Source organism: Verticillium nonalfalfae (assembly GCF_003724135.2).
Source record: "Verticillium nonalfalfae strain VnAa140/NRRL 66861 chromosome Unknown scaffold_40, whole genome shotgun sequence".
Taxonomy (NCBI): domain Eukaryota; kingdom Fungi; phylum Ascomycota; class Sordariomycetes; order Glomerellales; family Plectosphaerellaceae; genus Verticillium; species Verticillium nonalfalfae.
The window spans coordinates 19,521-40,749 of record NW_021167265.1 but is presented as its reverse complement, the minus strand read 5'-3'; the positions used below and the strand labels follow the sequence as shown (position 1 = coordinate 40,749).

Sequence of the window (21,229 nt, the reverse complement as noted above, 5' to 3'; positions counted from 1 at the left end):
TCTCCAGAATGAAGCAGGAAGAAGAAAAAGGGAGAAGAACCTGCGTGTACAGAATCGAAAGGAGAAGAAGACCAAAATCTTACACGCCCCTAAACATGCGCACGACCAGGAACCACATGGCGCCAATGAACTTAAACGCCGACAGGCCGGCCACGGACCACAGGACAACAGTCATGTAGATGTTGGCCCTGGCGTTTGGGTCTTCTTCCTCGGCGGTTTTGTTCTTTGGGTCGATGCGGTCGAGGCCGGCCGCACTGAGAACGACAGCCGCGAGGCCAAAATTCGTAATCATCCAGGCGAGGACCGTGATGGAACGGACGCCGCGGTAGTAGTCCATCTGAGCTTCTGCTCTCTGTGCCTCTGTCGGGGTGTGAACCACCTTGATGGGCTTGGAGCCAAAGGCGGTGAGCTCGCGTTCGTACTGGGCGTTGAGATCCGACTCATCAGGCAGGTCTGTCTTGCCGGAGCCGTCCTTCGTGCTGACGGAGGGCAGCTTTTCTGCCTGGTCGTCGCCCTTGGTACCCCAGGAAATATCGTGCGTGTTGCAGAAGGCGTAGACGTTGAGGATGTTGATGTAGGTTGGCGTGAGCAACATGTATTGGACGAACGAGGTGAACATGTGCCAGGGATCGAACATGAGGAACGACGCAAGGAACCAAATACCGTACGTCGACATGACGGAGACGATCAGCGTGTAGAAAACAGGGTTTCTAAACAGTTCACCCAAGCTGAAAGGGGTACCGTCGTTGACGTCTGCGATAATGGCCTTGACGGCAATGAAAATGGCCGCGAACATGAGATATCTGTACGAGTGATTAGCTGGGAGACTGGTGAGTGACAAGCTCGCATCAAAACTTACACCATGATGATCGCCCAGAAGTACACCATGGTTGTGTAGTACCACCTCGAGCCGGACGGACGGTTACCCATACTGAGGACGAAGCAAGTGAAGAGCGCAACGCCGTACAGCCATGTAAAGACAACGCCAAGAATCTCACCGGTCCTACCAAGGAGTTCATCGCCGCCGAGACTCTTTGTCAAGATACTAAAGACGAGGAAGAAGTTGCCAACGGCAAACCACGCGAAGACCATGTTGATGGTGTGGAAGATGAACTCGATGAACAGCATGACCTTTCGGAGGAAGGAGTGGTCTGAGCGGAAGAATTGGTAAAAGTGAGCAATGGCATAGATGGCGGCGAAGAATGAACCGTTGAGCCATCGTCGTCGTTGCAGAACCAGTTCTGTGACCGTATCCGGAACATCGGTTTCGCCCGTGGCCGACTTGACGTACTGCAGAATCCAGTGACAGTTGCGCTTGGTCACTAGCTCGAAGCAGAGAATACGATCCTCGGCCAGATACATGTTGGACTCGAAGATGCCCGCGTCAGAGCCGTGAAGCGTTTCGCCAGCGAAGTACTTCTCCAGGGGGCCCTGACCGTTCTTGTCGTTCTGCAGCGCAACGTAGCGATACGCCGAAAAGGCACCGGGCAAGACGGAGATGAAACCAAAGGCCGATTCCAAGGGTTTGTCCAAGATGTTACTCATCTTGTACTCAAAGTTTTGTGTGGCGATCAGGGGGTTGAGCAGGTTCTTGCCACCGGTACCCAACATGGCTTTGATCTCACCACATGCACCAGCGCACATGGGCTCGAGGTCGAACGCCTTCCAGAGGTGGTAGATCGAGTTGCCGCCCGGCTTGGTACCAGCATCGAGAAGCACGCAAATGTTGGGGTCGAGGACTCTGCCGAAAGCAGAGAAGAACCATCTGTGCGAGTTGATCTTCTTCTGGTTCTTTTCCTTGAGGCAGAACAGGATCTGAACGGGCTGCTGCTTCGGGACAAGCTGAACCACACCCTTCTCGATGCGCATGCCGACCTGGGTGGTGTACTCGTAGATGTGAGACGTCACGTCCTTGCCGTTGACCTGCTGCTTTGCAATGCCCTCTTGGTACACGCCCATACCGGCCAAGAGCGCACGAGTGCGGGAGTTGATCTTGGACCGACCGTCGCTGACGACGCAGACGACAATCTTCTTCCAGGCGTCCTTGCCCCATGTCTTACTCTCCTTGCGGTTGCACATGTACTCAATGTTCTTGAAGACACCAATCATGGAGCGCGCGAACAGAATCTCATCTTCGTTGTACATTGTGACGACAATGAACAGCTCAGTATGTCGCGGTTTCGAGAAGAGTCTCTGTCGAAGAGTAAAGTTCTCGTCGTAGAAATGGTCGGGATCACACGTTGCGGCAGAGTATCGCATGTGCGTAAACTCATCACGCTCGCCGTGCGGCAGCTGGTTCAGCAGTCTGGGGGGGACAGGACAGTCGAGTACGAGGTTGCCCCGGTACAACAGAACCTGCTTCACCGTCTTCCACCTCTTGATGCCGCCGCCAGCGCCTTGCGGCGTGGGCTGGTCCTGGTATGGCTCACTCGCGTGGGAGTCCTGGTGGGGCAGCATCGGCCGCAGGTCGTCGTGGTCGTAGCCCGGCTGGCCGGGGTCGTAGCCAAGCGGCGTGCCCTCCATGGGCGTAGGCTCGTAGGGCTGATTGTAGTAGGCATCGTGATGAGCCTCGGGGTTGACAGCGTAATCTGTCTGGTACGGGCCTCGTTGGTGGGGGTCAGCGAAGGGGCTGTTCCTGCTGAGGTTGTCTACTGATTGCTAGAGGGGCAATGACGGTTAGCTCATCTGGTGCTGCCTGAAAAGTGAACATGTCGCACTCACGGCGGCGTTCAGCTGAAGCTGGTCGCTCGGAGTACCATATCTGCCGGGCACAGAGCCAGGAGACGGACCCGTCTGAGGGTAGTCGAGCTGCTCTGGTCGCCCATAGGGACGGTCGTCTAGCTGGTAGCCTTGCTGCATGGGGTGGCCTGGTGAAGGTGAACGCCGTACACGGTCGTTGTAGAAATCGTCGTCTGTAGAGCGCGGATATTAGATTTGTGGAGTGACAAGTAGCATGCAGATGTTCCAGAGGCGAAGGCGACTGGTGACAGTTGGATCACGAGGATGAACACAGAGACAGCCCTACTGTCTGTTGGATTCACAAGGACGAAGGCGGCGTCCAGAGGTGGGTGGGGTTTCGGTGAAGTGTGGACAGGTGATGATGGAGACGCTTTCTCAAGATATTGAGAGTGGGAAACGGGTCAAGGGAATACGAAAGGTTAGGAAAGTTTCCTACTCGCCTAAACGATTATACGCCATGGTTCACAGGGGGGGGTGTGGGTGTGACAAGACGATCTGGGGAACGTGTGTTTGAGGCCAATGGGCCGTGTGTGTACTCTGATCGTCTTTGAATTGCTGCGTTGTGCGCGCTGTCTGTCGGTGTGCTCCCTAGAAGTCGTCCGTCAATGGGGTTGATTGTTCTCGAGCTGGCGCGCCGCAGCTGGGTGGAGGGGGTGTCCGAGGTTGCGACGAGAGGGCTACGTGTGTATGTGCGACAAGCCGGCCACTCGTGCGCAGGGTCCCTGCCAGGTTTCTTGAGACGGAGCCGGATCGGATGCGATGCGACTTGATGCGACTTGATGCCGGTGGATCGTGTCGGTTGGAGAGAAGTAGTCATGCGATGGGGGATCGAGGAGGGTCAAAGGTGGTCGGGTGGTACCAGAGAGATGCGGCAGCGGGAGGCCCTTTCGATTAGGGGGGGCGCGCCTTCTCGGGGTTTCAAGCTGATGAAGATGAAATTCGTAGCAGATGACGGCGGGCATGCGATGGGCGATGGGCAGTAACAAGGGTGTCTGGTTGGATTGCCGCCGTTGCTTTGGTAGCCGTTTCTGGTTGCTTGGGAGCGAGGGTAGGGAGAGAGGGTGAGTGTGGATGGACGGGACAGATGGTGGTGGGTCACAGCTTTAATTCCAAGGATCCCATGTCCCAGGAGCTGAAACACACAAGTCCCCTCTTAGACCCCAGGTGACGTCGGCATGGCCACTTGACAGTAGGAGTTCCGAGGGACCTTGGCGAGTCGGCATCGCAATCCTTCGTCTCCAATCCCATGTGCGGTGCTCTCACGCAATCGATTGGCTTTGTTGACCAGCCTATCTGCCTCTGCGACGAACATGGAGATGAACAGAATAGGCTGCAGTACTGATAGCACGGCGATCCATCCACCTCCCCACGTACGGTACATTACTTGTGCCTATCCATGCAAGGTAGCTAGGCGGATGGACATGCACTAATCTGCAGCCCGTTGCTATGTACCAGACGCGAAACCCAACCCTCAAATGACACGATGCCCGCTAGCTTTGGGAAGGGGGGGGGGGGGGGGACGAGGCGAGGGCGATCTCCAACGCCGCGAGGCCGAGCAAACGAACAGGGCTCAAAGTGCCGTGACACCCGTGGCTCATTGGTCCGTCGTCACCCAGAGCGATGCGAGTCACGGAAACTTTCAGTGGATGGGCGCGCTATCAGAACAGTGGAGTGGTGGCACAGCATGCGCCGCGATGGCCGGGAAACAACCCATCCGCCCGCCACCACCCAAAGGGCGGCTCACACCCACCCCCAAGGGCGGCTCAGGAACCGCCAATGCAGTGGCACGCGACTGACGAGTCAACGCTTGTCCTGTCGGTCGTCGTGCCTTTGTGCGGTTACCTTAACCTTACTACTACTACTGACTATATCTCCAGCGAACGAATGGAAGGCAAAGAAGGGAAGAGTGGCTGGTGCTCTCGAAATAGCATCCGCCATGTGATTCTCTCCACACCACGCGGCCGCTGAGCCACAACCCACCCTCTCGCTCGTCTTCTCTGCAGCCAGGGCACACTCAACGTCGTGACCCAATCGCTGGCTGACCTGGTCCGACTACATTCGTTACCGTCCATCTCGTTACGATCCATCTCGGAGAATTCGCCTTTGCAACGGAGGCGAACCCGCCTACCTAGGTACCATGACGAATCGCCATGCTTGGCAGCTCGTAGTCGCGTCCGCATCGCGGTCCAACCCGAGCCCACACCGGGTATCACTCCGCAAGACCGAAGTAGGGAGCGAGCCAGGCTTTGTCATGACGGCAACGAACACGTTCAGTCCAGGCAACCAGATTCCTCCCTCACCGCTGCTGTCCAATACGAAGGGCCTGGATCGCTCAGCAGTTGTCCTGCCACGACGAATCGGTAAAAATCTGTCAAGTCCGATGTGCATGTACACCCTTCCCTTCCACGCGTCCATTCTCTTTTGCCTTCCAAGGTTTCTCACCTCAAATGCACTCCTCTCAACTTACATGCACATCCACGAGGGCATCTGGCTACTCAAGATCGAAGGTGTCATGAATCTGCCGAGCCACGATTGGCCAAACTTTGTGCCAACGTTGATTGCGTTAGGCTCACAATGCACTCCAGATAACTGTCTCGTCTGAAGAGCCTATGGCGATGTAATGGGTCTGAAGATCCCAGCTACGCATGCGCCTACCTTCCCCGCCTGGCCCTCCGTCACTCGCGCTGTCGAATCTGCTGTCGTAGAAGGGTATGATTCGGTAGTCCTACGCCTTTTCTAGATCAAGTACCTTGGAGGCCTCTTCCCATTGTTGAACTGTCGGCCACACTATCAGCTTTCATTGAGGTGAAAGCTCCACCTGCCCATTGCGATCGGCATTTGGTGTTTTTTCCGTCGAGAAATGGTTCGATGCGCCATGGCAGTTGTTGCTTTAATGCTGGCATAGCGCTGCACACATGAGTCCATTTGGACTGGATGGTAGGATGATGTCAAATGATTTTATAGACATTACCTCGAGTGGCCGTTATGTCGGTGTTTGATAGAATATGCAAGGCTTCCTGGCGGTCATAATGATGGCATATCCTCAGTCTTGTTTCTTCTACCTCTGCACACCATTGAAAGCTGATCCGCTTTCCGTCGTTTTTCCTCTTCTTCTTCGAATGAAAAAGAAAGAACCAAAATTTCACAACCTACTACGTCTCATCCTGGTTGGCATGGCCCGGATTCACGATAGAGCGTCCAAATCAGACGCAAGGTTCTTCCTGTTTGGAATATCATACTGGATCATGTCATACCAGGAGTTAGGTCTGAGCGATTCACGTTCACATCGCAGTCATGAAGCAGTACATTGGTGGTGATCATGAGGAAGGAGCCCCTCCCTCTAGTTGTCATCAAACAGCAGGCCAACATGCAATCACGCTGAGCATATCCACTAGAAATTGCCCTCCATGGTCGTGACGAAAGGCGGATAAATGATTCTTCTTCTTGACATTGTCGCACCAGTCTTCCCAAACCAACCCCACCCCGTAACGTCATGCCCGATTCCTTACATCTTTCGATGCCCCCTCAGCCACCGACAACCCGAGCCTCTCCTCCACGAGCGCAACAATCTCCTCCCACGGCCTCATGGCCCCGATGCCCACATCACCGCACGCCAGCGCCTTGGACACGGGCCGCAGCACGTCGAACCACCCGTCGCGGCCGCCCCAGTCCTCCTCGAGCACCTTGAGGTGCCGCGCCGTCAGCGGATGGGTGTACATCATGGTGTTCATGCTCGGCGCGGCGACGATGCGGCGGCGCGTGCCGTCGGGGCGGACGGACGTGTCCCAGGCGCGCACGACGGACGTGATGAGGTTGTCGGACAGGCCAGCGGCCATCTTCGCGAGCGAGTTGGCCGATAGGGGCGCGATGACGAGCAGGTCGGCCCAGCGGCGGAGCTCGATGTGGAGGATCGAGGCGCCGCGCTTCCAGGGGTGGGGACCCCACTCGTCGGCATCGAGGTAGACGCCGTCGACGCCCGGGAGGCGGCGCAGGGACTCGACGGTCGGCTGCTCGGCCGACGTGCCCGTGAGGAACTGCGCCGCCGAGGGCGTCAGGATGATGCGGATAGAGAGGGACGGGTGGCGGGCGAGGTGGGCTAGCATCGAGGGCAGCTTGATGGTGGCGACGCTGCCTGTGCAGGCGAGAAGCAGGTGGGCTTTGCCATCTTGGAGGGCGCCCGCCACGGCATCGGCCGGATTCATGATATTGTGTGTGTGTCAGGCTACGGAAAGAAAAGGGGGGTGCGATCTGGTGATGTTGTGAGATGTGGTGGTGAGGGGTCTTGGTGGGGTCAGTCAGCTTCAGCACTTGCTTGAGAGGTCTGTTCGACTTGCCAATGGCGGGATTCAGAGGGATGGCCCTGCGGCGTTTTCAGATTCATGGGTTCATGGAAAGGTAGAGCTTTCTCCTCATGGTCAAGAAGTAGGTAGTCAAAACGCAACGGCAGTATCAAGCGTCTCGTCCTCGAAGGCTAGAGACAATGATGAAGTAAGCTGTCGTCCAACGCAACAAAGCCGATTGGCCAAAGCTGCCGTCACCGAACCACACCGACCAACGTACCACCGACAGCCGATTACATCACCCGTATTTTTTTGCACCACGGCCTCGGGCGATTTCTCATCCCAACGGCGCCCATCATCTACAAGTCTCTTTCTTGTCTCTCCAGCCTGTACCGTCGCCACACATCCGCACACCTTCCCAAACATGTGGTCAAGATCCCTCCTCGCCTCTGTAACGTCTCCCCAGCGCCCCAGCGGCCCCGTCAGCAACAGCGGCCCCGTCGTCGAAGAACATGACTGACAAAAACCTCCCCATCCACAGAGCGCCTTGCGCGCCGCCCGCCCAGCCGCCTCCGCCTTCCGCGCCCCGAACCCCTTCCTCCTCACAGCCGCCCAGCGCCGCCTGCTCTCCGACCAGACGCGCCAGGCCATCGACAAGGCCGTCGCCTCGGCGCCCGTCGTGCTCTTCATGAAGGGCACCCCCGAGACGCCCCAGTGCGGCTTCTCGCGCGCGAGCATCCAGGTCCTCGGCCTGCAGGGCGTCGACCCGGCCAAGTTTGCCGCCTTCAACGTGCTCGAGGACGCCGAGCTGCGGTCGGGTGCGTATTTCCTTCGCAAGATGACGAGTTGCCACGGCTTTTCCCGCTGACCCTGGTGATTGCAGGCATCAAGGAGTACTCCGACTGGCCGACGATCCCCCAGCTGTACGTCGACAAGGAGTTTGTGGGTGGCTGCGACATTGTCGTATCGATGCACCAGAACGGCGACCTCGCCAAGCTGCTCGAGGAGAAGAAGGTTCTCGCCGAGGGCGAGGGCGAGGGCAAGGACGAATGAGGAGCGAAAATCGACTCTCGATATCAGATAGGAAGGGGGGGTTGGTAGCTGTAAAAGGCTTGTAATTTGTGTACGATAGGGGAGGGCACGCATATCAGGCACGTCACGACATGATGACAGCTGGTGAAATGAAACAAGGCATTGCTCGTCGCATTTATTGCAGTACATGTGGCTATCTGCTCCCTCTCTTCTCATCGCACCATCTCCTTGTGGGGAATCGACACCTGTTTTTTTTGTCTACCATGCCGGGTATGATGCGCCGTCGCCGCGCATATCGCTGCCAGCTGACCAGATGCCCGTGTCCTCCAGCGGATCGACCGTGTGGCGGATGATCTGGCCGCGGCCAAACAGCCCCCTCTCGTTGCCGGTGAGCACCTTGACCTTGTGACCGAGCTTCGTGAGGCCCTCGATCGTCTCGGCGGGCATGCCCTCCTCGACGTTGACGTTCCAGTCAAAGTCGATGCACACGCGCGGCGCATCGAGCGTCTGCTGCGGGTTGAGGCCGCCGACGAGCTGGCCGAGCAGCACCTGGACGTGGCCCTGCGGCTGCATGAAGCCGCCCATGACGCCAAAGGCGCTGTGCAGGGACCCGTCGGCGAGGTTGGTCACCATGCCGGGGATGATGGTGTGGTAGGGCCGCTTGCGGGGCGCCAGCCGGTTGGGGTGGCCGGCGTCAAGGCTAAAGTTGGAGCCGCGGTTCTGCAGCGTGAAGCCGCAGCCGCGCGGGATGATGCCCGTACCGAAGCCGTCGTAGTTGCTGTTGATGAAAGACGCCGCGTTGCCGTCGGCGTCGGACACGGCAAAGTAGACCGTGTCGCTGCTGTGCAGCGCCGGCGACGGGATCGTCGGCGGGGTGCCGCGCTCGACCGACGCCGCCGCCTTGGTGGCGTCGAAGAGCTTGGCGCGTTCGGCGAGGTACTCGGGAGCAATGAGGCCCGCCGCCGGCACCTTTTCGACGTTGGGGTCCGTGACGTACCACTGCGCATCGGTGAAACCGAGACGCAGGGCCTCGATGATGGCGTGCAGGTAGGGCGCCGTGTTGTGGTCCTCGGGCTTCCACTTGGGAATCGTGCCCTGGTTCTGGAGCTCCTGGAGAATGCCAAGAGCCATGAGCGCGACGATGCCCTGGCCGTTGGGGGGGTGTTCCCAGACCTCGACGCCGTCATCGTGGAAGCCACCGTGCTGGAGCTTCAACGAGATGGGCTCGACGGGCTCGCTGCCGGTCTCGAGGTGATGGGCGAGATCATCGAGGTCGATGTGGCCGCCAAGGTCCCTGCACACCTTGACGTACTCCTCGGCGATACGGCCCTGGTAGAAGCCTTTCTTTCCCTCGGCCGCCAGGGCACGGAACGTCCTGGCGAGGTCGGGGTTCTTCATGATCTCGCCGGGTCGAGGGGCTCGCACGCCGTCCTTGGCTGAGGGATCCTTCTTGAGCATCTCGCCATAGTTGGGAGACGCCTCGCGAAGGATAGATTCTGCTGAGGTCCACTGTGCATTGTTTAGAGGGGGGGGCGTTACTCGAGCGTGCTGCGGTCCTTAACTCACATAGTAGCCGGTAATATCAGATACGGGGAAACCCTTCTCGCCGAGCTCAATGGCGGGCGCCAGAATCTTGTCGAGAGCCAGGTTGCCACTGCCGAAGCGCTCAACCGTGTCCACCCAGCCAGCAGCGGCGCCGGGCACGGTCACGGCGTGGACGCTCTTGGAGGGGATCTTGCCCGAGGCGCCGTCGGCGAGGCCGAGATCTCTCCTGACCGTCTCGAGCGTGCACTTGTTGCCCGAGCGGCCGGAGCCGTTCATGGCCGAGACCTTGCCCGTCTTGGCATCGTAGTAGAGGATGAACATGTCCCCGCCGATGCCGGTGGAGCACGGCTCGGTCATGTTGAGGCCGGCGGCGACGGCGACAGCAGCATCAGCAGCATTGCCACCGGCGTGCAGGACCTCGAGGCCGCACTTGGCCGCCAGAGGCTGGGTGCAGCTGACAATGCCCTTGGTGCTGTGGACGACGCTCCTCCTGCTGGGGAAGCGCGTGAACTCGGCCGCCTGGGGCGTGAGCATGTGCGCGGGGCTCAGCGGCATGATGGGCAGACGGCGGTGCGGGGTGCGTTCTTGACGATGACGACGAGTAGTGAGCAGACGACTGGGTGGGATGGTTTGGTGTTCGAGGTAGGTGGTAGCAAGAAGGCGAGGCGGGTCGTGATGTGACGAGGCACCTGTTCTATTTGAAGAGGAGTAGATGGGAGGGGATCGCCCTTCGTCCGACGATGTTGCTCATGATAGAGGACGCAGAGCCGACGAGATGTTATCGGCCTGTTACGCAATCGCGTCGGCATTGGTCCCGACGAGGGATGATGTGCAGAGAGTCGAGTGATGCATCACCCCGCGCCCACCCGCTACAGGTGAAGGGGGTGGGTGGTACATAGCGGGGTCTCCCGCCAAGTCTCCCCGCCGCCGAGTTCGGGCCAGCCTTCGGGTCGGCGCCGGCTGCAGTCACATAGTTTCTGGGGTTGATACCGGGATTACTGCTACTGGGAGCGATCATGTTGTTATTCCCGGATGTACTTGGATTTTCTTTATCTGCGTGCAATTCTACTGCTGGTAAGAAGGCGTCCTGGCAGGTTCACAATCCAAAGAGTGGGACACGTGACTTCGTGCCTGGTGCCCCGCCTTCCCTCGCGACCCGACGCGGACACGATCCGAGAGCTCCTCCCAGCAATCGAAGCACCGTGCTCTCAGCGTCTTCAACCCACAACCTCCGAAGCACCACATCGTCACCCCAGCCAGGCTTGTGTCTACCAACAGAACCGCCACCATGTCGCGGAGGCCGGTGAAGGGGGAGTACATTGAGACTGTCAGTCCACTCGCCCCCTGACTGACGTTCCCCTGACTGACGTTCCCCTGACTGACGTTCCCCTGACTGACGTTCCCCCACAAAGGACACTGGCAACAAGGTCTCCCGCAAAGCCAACCTCGTCGGCACCCAGAACATCATGCTCGGCGGCCGCACCGTCATACAACCCGATGTCATGATCCGCGGCGACCTCGCCCGCACCGCGCCCTCCAGCTCCTCCTCCTCCACCTCGGGCGGCAGCGCCCCCGCCAACAACACGGCCGTCGCCATCGGCCGCTACTGCTTCCTGAGCCGCGGCTGCATCCTGCGTCCCCCAGGGCGAGTCTACAAGGGGTGCGCCCTCCCCGACCCCGCTCTTTTCCGATCTGATTGCAGAGAAAGAAGAAAACGAAAGAGACGGACGGACGACCGGCTGACTCGATCCTTAGCGCCTTCACATACATGCCTCTCCGCCTCGGCGACCACGTCTTCGTCGGCCAGGGCACCGTCGTGCAGGCCGCGACCGTGGGCAGCCACGTCTACATTGGCCACGGCGCCGTCATTGGCGAGTTTGCCATCATCAAGGACTACGTCCGCGTCCTCGAGGGCAGCGTCGTGCCGCCCAACATGGTCATCCCGAGCTTCAGCATCGTCGGCGGCCAGCCCGCGCGCGTCATCGGCGAGGTGCCCGAGGGGGGCCACGACGCCTTTGAGCTGCGCGAGCTCTACAAGACGGTGGGAAACAATCCACAGCCGATGAATGCGTAGCACCTGTCTCTGGCGCGATTTTTTTTCTTCGCTTCTTTCTTTTTGGTGCAATCGATACCCTTTTGTGTTGTTATCCTGGGACATGTCAATACAACTTCGAACCTGTCCTGTCAGGTGCTCATGTGCCGTCGGGATGATGTCCAGGCAGTCATTTCACAAGACAACAAACTTGACTCTCGATTGTATGTGATGATGATCATGGTATTGGACCGAATAATAACCCACCGTGGTTCCAGCACAGCCACAAACGGCTGTACGCACGCAAGTCATGTATGTCTATGATCCGGATGCCTCTCACGGCCCCAGAAGTGTTCCCCGTACTATGCAATGCACAAATATGATGGCGCGGGCTGTCTCTCCTTCCGCACCTAACGGACCCATAGTGCCCTCTGTGACATGCAGCTATCCCTCAAACTCCAACCGATAAACACAACCAAACGCCGAATGTACCCATGCAGTCCTTTCCCTCGCCTACCTGCCTGCCTGCCGTATCTAGTCCTCGCGCTCCATGTCGCTGTCGTCGCCGCTGTCCGTCATATCGACAGGCTTGTGGCCCTCGTGCTCGGCCATCTCGCGCCACGTGCTCCAGCTGAGCATGCCAAACGCAATCATGATCATGAAGCCGCCGAGCATGGCGGCGCCGCTGAGCGGCTCCCCCGTGACCATCCAGTCGGTGAGGGCGACGAGGAAGATGGTCAGCAGCGACGCGACGCTCGACAGCACGGGGCTCGTCAGGCTGATGAGCACGAGGAACGAGCCGGCAAACGTGGCGTTGGCAATGACGGAGAAGAAGAGCATCCACGCCGTGTGGCCCGTCGGCAGCGCGAACGTCTCGAGCCCCGTCCAGTGGAGCAGCGGCAGCGGCACCCAGAGCACGCAGAGGGTGAAGAGGCCGATGCACGAGCCGAACGTGTTGGCGAAGACGACGCCGCGCAGCGGCGCGCAGCCCTCGGGCGGGCACGCCCACCGCTTGTAGAGCACCTCGTAGAGGCCGTAGAGCACGGACCCCACGCCGATGACCATGTTGCCGAGGAACCGCTCGCCCGCGGCCTTGGTGGCCGCGGCGCCGCCATCGTCGGCGCCGGCCTCGGGTGCCTTTTGGTCGCCGTACGCGACGACGAGCACGCCGATGATGGCCACGATGACGGCAATCGACTTGTCGAGACGCAGGGGCTCCTTGAGAAGCGGCACCGAAAAAACGTAGGCGAAAAACGCCGAGCAGTTGTAGATGGCCGTCAGATCGGAAGGCGTCGTCAGATCGACGGCGACGTACCACGAGAGGCCGGCCACGGTCAGCGCCATGGTCACAAAGACGGTGGTGCGCACGAGATAGGCCAGTGCCGAGGGCCGCGGGACGGCCGACGGGCGTGACCAGTCGAGGTCTTGGGTCTGCACCATGATGGAGGTGCTGCGGAGCAGGCCGACATGGCGGCGCCAAAACGTCGCCCAGGGCACGTTGTATTGCTGGATGCGCAGGCAGAGCAGCTGGACGGGCCAGAGCAGGGACCACGAGCCGTGCGTGAGGTAGAGCATGCAGTAGGCCTTGTTCCAGCCGAGGTCCTGCTGGACGTAGGCCGACAACTCGGTCTGCACGACAAAGGCGACGAGGCAGAGGACGAGGAAGAAGGCGGCAAATGTGTATCTCGTCTTGGCGGAGGATGCTGCCGCGAGGTCGGGGCTGTGGCTGCGCATAGTCGAGGCGCGCGAGTGGAAGGACTGGTTGCGTGATGCCATCAGTGGACTCGAACCGCGGCTGGCGCGCCCACGGCGAGCTTCGTCGTATTCCATCGAGCGTCTGTCTGCGTCGGCTGACTCGTCCTTGGCGAAAAGGAGCGGAAGGCCAGAGAGGCCCTCGGTCGGCCTGGAAAGGGGAGGTCGTTGGTCGTTGGTCATGGCGAACAAGTCTCGGTCGGGTTCGATACCCAAGTCGTCTGCAGCATCGGATGCGGCGAGGGGCTATTGCGCTTCAGCGGACCAGGGGACGAGGGTCTCTCTTTTGTTCTGATGGCGAATTCGGGGTTTGGGAGGATGCAGCAAAGGAGTGGATAACGAAGAGACAGGCTTCAAAGAGCGACGAGAGCCTGGGACATGCTACTGACACATGCAAGAAGAAAAAGAGAGAGCACTAGAGAGGAGGATGACTAGCAGCAAAAAGGTCAGAGATGGGAAAGATAGGAGTTCCAAGGGGTGGTGTGGATGATTCGGATGCCTGCAGATAAAAGGCAACATGGGGCTTCCGATGAAAGTGGAATCTGTCGTTGCAGCCGAAAACTGGGGTAGACGTCCCAAGCACGTATTCCAGCGTCGAGGGTGCTAAATCCGCAGATGACACAGGGGGGTGACAGACCCCTAAAGTCCCATGATAGGTGCTCGCCGGGTGTGTCGGGCAGGGGCCAAGTGCTGCTAGGCCAGGATTGGGGCAATGAGACAAGGCATGGGATCCATCACGGATTGACATTTGCTTGGCCGGCGTCCAGTTTCCTAGTTCTCCTTGCGGAAGACGCTGCAGCTCGGAATCAGGTGCCACACTTCATTGAGATCTACAACAGTCGCTACCTTGTACGTTGTTACGCCTGCATCGCTACTTGGCCCCAGCTCCAAAGAGAGCTTCCCTTGGGTCATATGTATACTTCAGATCCAGGTGCCAATAGTTGGTCGTGTCTGCCTTCGACACCAGCCATGCCTGTTCCAGAGCCTGAACGACATCCTCAGGCAAGGGACCCTTCTCGAGATGGTTGAGGTTGTCCTCGAGCTGCGCTACGCTCGAAATGCCGATAAGGATGCCGTCATTGCCGTCCTTGATCTTCAGCTGCGAGTGGTGTACCGTCCACCGCAGCGCCGTCTCGATCATGCTGAGATCATGCTTCTCAATCGCCTGCTCGATCGTCTGCAGCGCCTTGAACGTGCTGTCGCGGAAGTACCGCTTGCGATAGTTGTCACCCGTCCCCGCCGTGTCCGAGAAGCGGCCTTCCGTCGGCACAATGTCGCGTGACTTGATCTTGCCGGAGAACAGGCCACCGGCGATGGGGTTGTAGACGACGATGTCAAGGCCGTAGCGACGGCAAGCGGGGATCAGCTCGGCATCGAGACTGCGCGTGATGACGTTGTACATGCCCTGGTAGATGGTAGGCCGCACCCAGTTGTTGTACTTGCACGTCATCACGACCTCGGCGACCTCAAATGCCGTGAAGTTGCTGAGGCCGAGGCGCACAAACTTGCCGGCCTTGTGCAGCTTGTCGAGCGCCTCGAGCGTTTCGGCAAAGGGCGTTGCGCGGTCTGCGGCGTGGAGGTAGAGAATCTGCATGGGTTAGTCGATCGTTTCATTGCGTGCCGCCTTAGGGACGGACAGTGGTAACAACAAGAGCACTCACGTCGACGGAGTCGGTGCCGAGCTCCTTCAAGCTCGTCTTCAGCGACTCGACCACCTTGTCGGCGGCATGGGAACCCGGTTCAGAGGGGTACTGAATCTTGGTCGCCAGGGTAAGGCCCCTTTCCTTCCACTTGGCCTCACGCGTGAAGGCTTCCTGCTGCTTGCCAACATAGACACGCGCCGTATCGACCTCGTTGTAGCCGCGGGACTGAAACACATCGAGGGCCTTGTTATACGTCTCGAGGTCAGTGATGCGCGCGCCGTCTGACTCACTGGGCCCAAAGGTCATCAATCCGAGGATGATGCGGTTGGTGGGGTTGCTTGCGATCAGAGGCATGGTGGCGGTGTTGCTTTGTGAGCGTTGGAAGGGTGACTGGGTTCAAAAGCAGAGCAGGCTTCTGCTCTCACATATTAATACTTCCCAACGTGCAGTTAACTGTATGAGTCGAAAGGGACCCCTCTCGGTGATACGTGATTAACCCCGCCATAGACTTTGGCGGGGTTGCCATGTATTTCTGCACCATGATGCTGCGAACGTGCCATCGCGTCAAGCTGATTTGGCGTGCTTCCGAACCCAAAGACGTCATTGGCTTCAGCGCATGAACCCACTGTGCCGATTCTACCGCTGCACCGGATTTAAGTACGGGAAAGTCGTTACATGCTGCTCTCTGCTGTGTTCAAACACCACCGGCGGTGCAAACCACTGGCTTTTAGCATTAGCATCGAGTCATCATGGGGCTGTGACCGAGCGACATTTCGTCGTGCACAGCTGTGCAAGATTGAACATGCCAACAGTCTTCACACCAAGGCCAATGGTTCAACTTGGATATACCTACCTGCCTGGGTACCTAAGATAGGTACCTTAGTCCTAGGTAAGGTACACCAGGGACCACAGCACATCGACGGCTGGTCTTCCCCTCATACCATGGCCCGTGCGCTACACGTGATGAAGCTTAAGTGCCTGCCTTGTCCTACGCGTCGCCAATTCCACTCTCGCGTCTTGTTCGCGTCCATTCCACAATTCCTCTGCCAACCGACCGACTTCCGACAACCCCAGTCTCGGCGATTCATCTGTTGCCAGCAGTATCGTCACCGACTTCACATGGTACTACTGTCTTTCCCGCGCAGTGCGACCAGCAGCTCTATCACTCTCTTTCCTTCCCCCTTGGTAACTTCCAACTTGCTCTGGCGACCGACCCTCGCGGTCTGAGACCCCGACCCGACGATAGAGGGCTGTGTCCCTCTGCGCCTTCCTCACGATGGCCAAAGGTCCAGCTGCTGCCCCCGCGCAAAGCGGCATCTACAGCGCGACATATAGTGGTGTATGTCCTCCTCTGCTTTCTCAGCGCCCTCGTTCCCCTTAATGAACCCTACAAGGCCGCCCCAGGGTCGTTGCCTGATGTGTGAAACCAACACGGCGCTTACAGCAGTTGGGGCGGACAAATGAGTATCCAACGACCCCACGAGGGGTAAATGGCAACTTCAACCTTGCCTTCCCTCTTCCTCTGCACTGTATACCTTGGCGTTCTTTTATCATTCATGGATTTGGCTGACCCATGTTGCCTACAGGTCCCTGTGTATGAGTTCCAATTTGGCGATGACCTGAAAGAGCATGTGATGCGGCGGCGGCAGGACAACTGGATCAATGCAACACATATCTTGAAGGCCGCAGGCTTTGACAAGCCGGCGCGCACCAGAATTCTGGAGCGCGAGGTGCAGAAGGAGAAGCACGAAAAGGTGCAGGGTGGCTACGGAAAATATCAGGGTACCTGGATCCCCCTCAACCAAGGCCAGCAGCTTGCCCAGCGCAACAACTGCTACGACCGCATACACCCCATCTTCGAGTACACTCCAGGCAACGAAAGCCCGCCACCTGCCCCTCGTCACACAAGCAAACCCAAGGCACCAAAACGACCAGCTGTGCCAAAGTGGCCAGGTAAGCCAGCCTCTCAACCTGCCTCGAATGCCCTGTTGGCAAAGGCTAAGACCCTGGCTTCAGTTGCTCCCACCGCCAGTCAAGAAACGTTTGACGCAGGCGACTCGATGATGCACGATGATGATACCCCTGACAATATCACAATTGCATCCGCCTCATACATGGGCGAGGATGATCGCCTTGACTTGTCGCAGCAACAGCAACCAACAACTGGTCATCGAAAGAGAAAACGTGACGAGGCTGCGATCCAGGACATGACACAGCAACAACATTCCGTATACGGAGATGAGTTGTTGGATTACTTCCTTCTCTCTAGAAACGAGAAACCAGCGCATCGACCGGAGCCACCACCAAACTTCTTACCCAACTGGGTCATCGACACTGAGAGTCACACGGCGCTACATTGGGCTGCGGCGATGGGCGATGTCGAAGTCATCAAGCAACTGAAACGTTTCAACGCGGATCTGGCCGTACTCAACGTTCGCGGCGAGACGCCGCTCATGAGGGCCGTTCACTTTACGAATTGCTATGACAAGGAGACCTTCCCGATGATTGTCCGGGAGCTGTTTGACACAATCAACCTCCGAGATCATAGCGGTGCTACCGTCATCCACCACGCCGCCACCATGAAGAACGGCCGCGTCACCAGCCACTCTTGCGCTCGGTACTACCTCGAGGTCATCCTTACCAAGCTGCAAGAGGCCGCCGATCCCCAATTCATCCAGCAACTCATTGACGCTCAGGATCACGAAGGCAACACGGCGCTGCATCTAGCCGCCGAGAGGAATGCCCGCAAATGCATCCGTGCCTTGCTCGGACGTAATGCCTCAACCAACATCCCAAATGCCGATGGCGTCCACGCCGAGGATCTGATTAGAGACCTGAATGCCTCCAAGAAGGAACAGCGCGGGCCCCACCGCTCGTCATCGCCGTTTGGCCCAGAGTCGCATCGACACGTCTCCTTTCGAGACGCCCTAACGGATCAGATGCCGTCGAAGCCCAACCTCTCCTACGACTCGGAGGCTGCCAACTCTGTCCACTCGCGCATCGCGCCCCTGATCTTTGAAAAGTTCAGCGACCTTTCTGCTAGCTACGACGAGGAGCTGCGCTCCAAAGTCGATGCCGAGCGCGACGCCCGCCGGGCCATCGCCGCCAATCAGGCCGAGCTCAGCAAGATCCAGCAGCAGATTGCCGAGCTTGATGCAAAGGCCGAAGCCGACGAGGACGCCGCCAAGATCGCCAGCGAGGCCAATCTCGCCAAGCACCAGGTCGTGTCCCTCATCACAAACCAGAATCGTCTTCACATCCAGCAGTACGTGGACCAGGAGCTGAGCCTCCTCAACGGCGACGTCACCGACGGTTCCTACGAAGAGCGTCTCGAGCTCGCTCTGAAGCTGCACGCGTCGGTTAACGAGCTGCGCCAGTCCGAGGCCGACTACGTCGATGCCCTGAGCATGGTGGGTATCGGCGAGAATGTCGACAAGTACCGCCGGCTACTTCGGCAGTGTCTCGACCCTAAGGACGCCGAGAACCTCGATAGCAATCTCGACAGCCTCGTGGACATGATGGAGGAGGACCACGACATCAGTGGCGATATGCAAGGCGCGGGTGTCGAGCCGGTTGACGTCAGCATGGGCCTGGCCATATGATGCGGTCAGCAGTGGTGGCGGCGGCGGCCTGACGCTGTACAAGCGTCCCTCGCAGGCGTCTGACTATTCGTGACCCCTTGGGGGATCTTCTCCGTGGAGGAGCGTCTGTCTATACGCGAAGACCTATGTGTATTATGAAGCCTTCCGAGGTCATGGCGGTTGGATCTCCGCCTGCCGTCTTTTGTTTTCTTCGGTTGGTATAATGGGGCGTAACGGATGCGGCGGCAATTGACCGCCACGGCGGTCTACCTGTTTCTTTCCTTTTCTTTTCTTTTCCAATACATGGTAGCTGGAGGACGCTGAAGGTCCGCCTTTTCGAGGTGACCGGGTCTCCTGTTGTTGTTCACGAGGCGTTGGAAGGGACTTTGAGGATCAAACGCGCGGACGGCACAGCTTGTGCCGCATTGTTGCTATTCGATCTCAAGTAAAAGAGGTCAACGCTATGAATTTGGAAGAATCCATCCTCTTCCCACGTCTCCGTTCTGGAGGATGGGTACGGCCTTGAGTAATCTACAATTCTTCAGCCACCAATCAGTTGCCTGCGGGGGAAAGTTGGCTTCGTCGTCAATTTCACTCGCTACTGATACTGTGAAAGGGCGTGGCTCTATCTAGCATGGAGAGGTCCGCGCACTGCGACGGTCATGTGCTGCTCATCCGCGTTTCTCTGGCGTATTTCCCAAAGTCCTGAGAGCCACCTGGCGGCTGACTATCGACAGACGTGAAGTGCCCCGTCCTTGCAGATAAGACGGCACGATCCCACGCATCGCGCTAGCTGGCTGGGGGGAACCAGCGTCCTGGCCCCAGCGACTCTCTGCTACACATTTTCCTCTTACACCTGGGCGCGTCGTTGTGCAAGCAATCCTTGTTCGTGACCCGACCTCCGCCTGATGCCCCGCTGCTGGAAGCGATACCGGTTCTACGCCTAGCCTGTGAGCCACGGCGGAAAACCGCCCCGGATGTTCACTGGCTGACTGTATCTTGGGCGCTACATGTCATGCAAGGATGCAACGCCATGGACAAGGAGAGGCGATGTAGAAGTCTCCGTTGCGGTGTAGATACTCGGAAAGCATTGAGACGGAAGCTGCCCTGTGGTCATCCGTCACGGGTGAGCTGGGCCTGTGCGCCATGCATCAGCCGCCGGTCATCATCGTGGAGATCGATGGCGTCGCAATGCTGGCCTGGACGAAGCGGAGAAGGGCTGGGAGCCGCGGACGCGTGACTCTGAAGGCTGGCTGAACTCCACCGAACGTGGTCTAGTTGCTGCCACAGCCAGTACATTGGAGCCGCATAGCTACATGACTTCCCAGTTGCGGAGCCAACCCCGTCCTTCCAGGCGTTTCACTGATGCTATGAATCGATACTCGGTTGTCTTCGCGGTGCGCCAGAAAGACCGAGGAAACGATTGGTCTTGTCCAATAGCCTCGTTAAAGGACCTTGTGTGCATGACACCGATTATGCACCCATGGTAGCGAGTCAAGAGGATCGATTTGCCTGAGGGTCATCCACCACCCTGACCTTTCTCATTGCGGCTTTTCACGCATTTGATCAGATGGTCGTCACAGGACAGACAGAGGTTCAGAATTAGCTTTAGTGCATATCGAGGACATCTTGCAATCACGACAACAACAGCACATGGCCAACTTCAAGGAACTGGGTTGCGAGGTGAAGGAGGGAATCCTGGTGGAAGCACAGAGTTGCGTCAGAGCGACGTTGATCTTTGCGATTTCGTTAGCGAATCAGGTGCGCATTTTGCTCAACCCGGGGTCGATACATCAGAGAAGGATGGCATTGCATATTGATTGGAGCCAAAGGAGCCAACAAGCATGAAATGGGATTCTGGACGTCCCGTAAACTGGCCTCTCACGTCAACGTGCTCACTGATGAGCATGTCAAGAACTCCTGGCGTTCTTCGTTGTTGAACTCGAGGGCACGGCTGTGTTTCTTCACCCACTTGGTGGCGGTCCAACGAAACAACGATGATCAGACATAGCATTCGATGGGTCGGCCCCCAAAGCTCAGAACCTGGATACGATTCAGCAAGGCTCGCGCGTTGAGTGGATTCACAGAACATGACAAGGGAGCAAAATGGCCGACTGTGGCGGGCTGAAAGACCGACGCCATAGACGGAAACCGAGAAATCCGGCTCCCAAGTCAAATTGTTGCCCATGCGCCAGACATGGCAAGGGTCGACGTGATCAGCATGCTCACGTTACACTGCCAGCCGTACGATAGAGCCAATAGCAATCGAAAAGCATGGGCATGGTCAAAGACTAATGAATGCAAAAGGATTAACGTGCTGACGCGATACAGAGCGACGGCCAGGGTCTCCCATAAGGCTGAGACGGCCTCAGATCAGAGATCGGAGAGGGGCAGGCGATCATCATCAAGGATGCAGCGGCTTGGTGGCTGAGTAGTCGGGCGGTTGGCCAATTTCCAAGAGTGGCGGTGACAGTAAGTGGGAGCGGGCTCGGGATGCAGGATTTCATGCAAGGCGTGGAGGTCTTGGTGATGTGATGCTCCTCTGGTCCACCCGCGACCCCAAATTCGGTTGCCCAGCTTGTTCGTATTTGTTGCCTGTGCCTGAGGTGTGTTCGGCGGCATGGT

General features: G+C 58.2%; 8 protein-coding genes across 8 annotated transcripts; 3 read left to right on the top strand and 5 right to left on the bottom strand.

The window, feature by feature from the left end:
- Window positions 1-79: 79 nt before the first annotated feature.
- Window positions 80-2,859, bottom strand: CHS1 (Chitin synthase, class 1; the record flags this gene model as incomplete). Its single annotated transcript, XM_028640177.1, has 3 exons — window positions 80-803; window positions 860-2,658; window positions 2,722-2,859. The coding sequence occupies 3 exons, from the start codon at window positions 2,857-2,859 to the stop codon at window positions 80-82; spliced, it is 2,661 nt and encodes an 886-aa protein (XP_028495581.1).
- A 3,371-nt stretch (window positions 2,860-6,230) lies between these two features.
- Window positions 6,231-6,941, bottom strand: D7B24_006035 (uncharacterized protein; the record flags this gene model as incomplete). The annotated part of the gene is made up of 1 exon (XM_028640176.1): window positions 6,231-6,941. One exon carries the CDS (start codon window positions 6,939-6,941, stop codon window positions 6,231-6,233), a length of 711 nt encoding a protein of 236 aa, XP_028495580.1.
- A 502-nt stretch (window positions 6,942-7,443) lies between these two features.
- On the top strand, window positions 7,444-8,072 carry GRX5 (monothiol glutaredoxin grx5; the record flags this gene model as incomplete). The annotated part of the gene is made up of 3 exons (XM_028640175.1): window positions 7,444-7,500; window positions 7,561-7,837; window positions 7,903-8,072. 3 exons carry the CDS (start codon window positions 7,444-7,446, stop codon window positions 8,070-8,072), a joined length of 504 nt encoding a protein of 167 aa, XP_028495579.1.
- A 237-nt stretch (window positions 8,073-8,309) lies between these two features.
- Window positions 8,310-10,151, bottom strand: D7B24_006033 (uncharacterized protein; the record flags this gene model as incomplete). The annotated part of the gene is made up of 2 exons (XM_028640174.1): window positions 8,310-9,560; window positions 9,618-10,151. 2 exons carry the CDS (start codon window positions 10,149-10,151, stop codon window positions 8,310-8,312), a joined length of 1,785 nt encoding a protein of 594 aa, XP_028495578.1.
- A 733-nt stretch (window positions 10,152-10,884) lies between these two features.
- On the top strand, window positions 10,885-11,670 carry D7B24_006032 (uncharacterized protein; the record flags this gene model as incomplete). Its single annotated transcript, XM_028640173.1, has 3 exons — window positions 10,885-10,923; window positions 11,009-11,256; window positions 11,352-11,670. 3 exons carry the CDS (start codon window positions 10,885-10,887, stop codon window positions 11,668-11,670), a joined length of 606 nt encoding a protein of 201 aa, XP_028495577.1.
- A 492-nt stretch (window positions 11,671-12,162) lies between these two features.
- On the bottom strand, window positions 12,163-13,563 carry D7B24_006031 (uncharacterized protein; the record flags this gene model as incomplete). The annotated part of the gene is made up of 1 exon (XM_028640172.1): window positions 12,163-13,563. The coding sequence occupies one exon, from the start codon at window positions 13,561-13,563 to the stop codon at window positions 12,163-12,165; it is 1,401 nt and encodes a 466-aa protein (XP_028495576.1).
- A 688-nt stretch (window positions 13,564-14,251) lies between these two features.
- On the bottom strand, window positions 14,252-15,377 carry D7B24_006030 (uncharacterized protein; the record flags this gene model as incomplete). The annotated part of the gene is made up of 2 exons (XM_028640171.1): window positions 14,252-14,968; window positions 15,042-15,377. 2 exons carry the CDS (start codon window positions 15,375-15,377, stop codon window positions 14,252-14,254), a joined length of 1,053 nt encoding a protein of 350 aa, XP_028495575.1.
- A 922-nt stretch (window positions 15,378-16,299) lies between these two features.
- Window positions 16,300-18,625, top strand: D7B24_006029 (uncharacterized protein; the record flags this gene model as incomplete). Its single annotated transcript, XM_028640170.1, has 2 exons — window positions 16,300-16,362; window positions 16,610-18,625. 2 exons carry the CDS (start codon window positions 16,300-16,302, stop codon window positions 18,623-18,625), a joined length of 2,079 nt encoding a protein of 692 aa, XP_028495574.1.
- Between the last annotated feature and the right edge of the window lie 2,604 nt (window positions 18,626-21,229).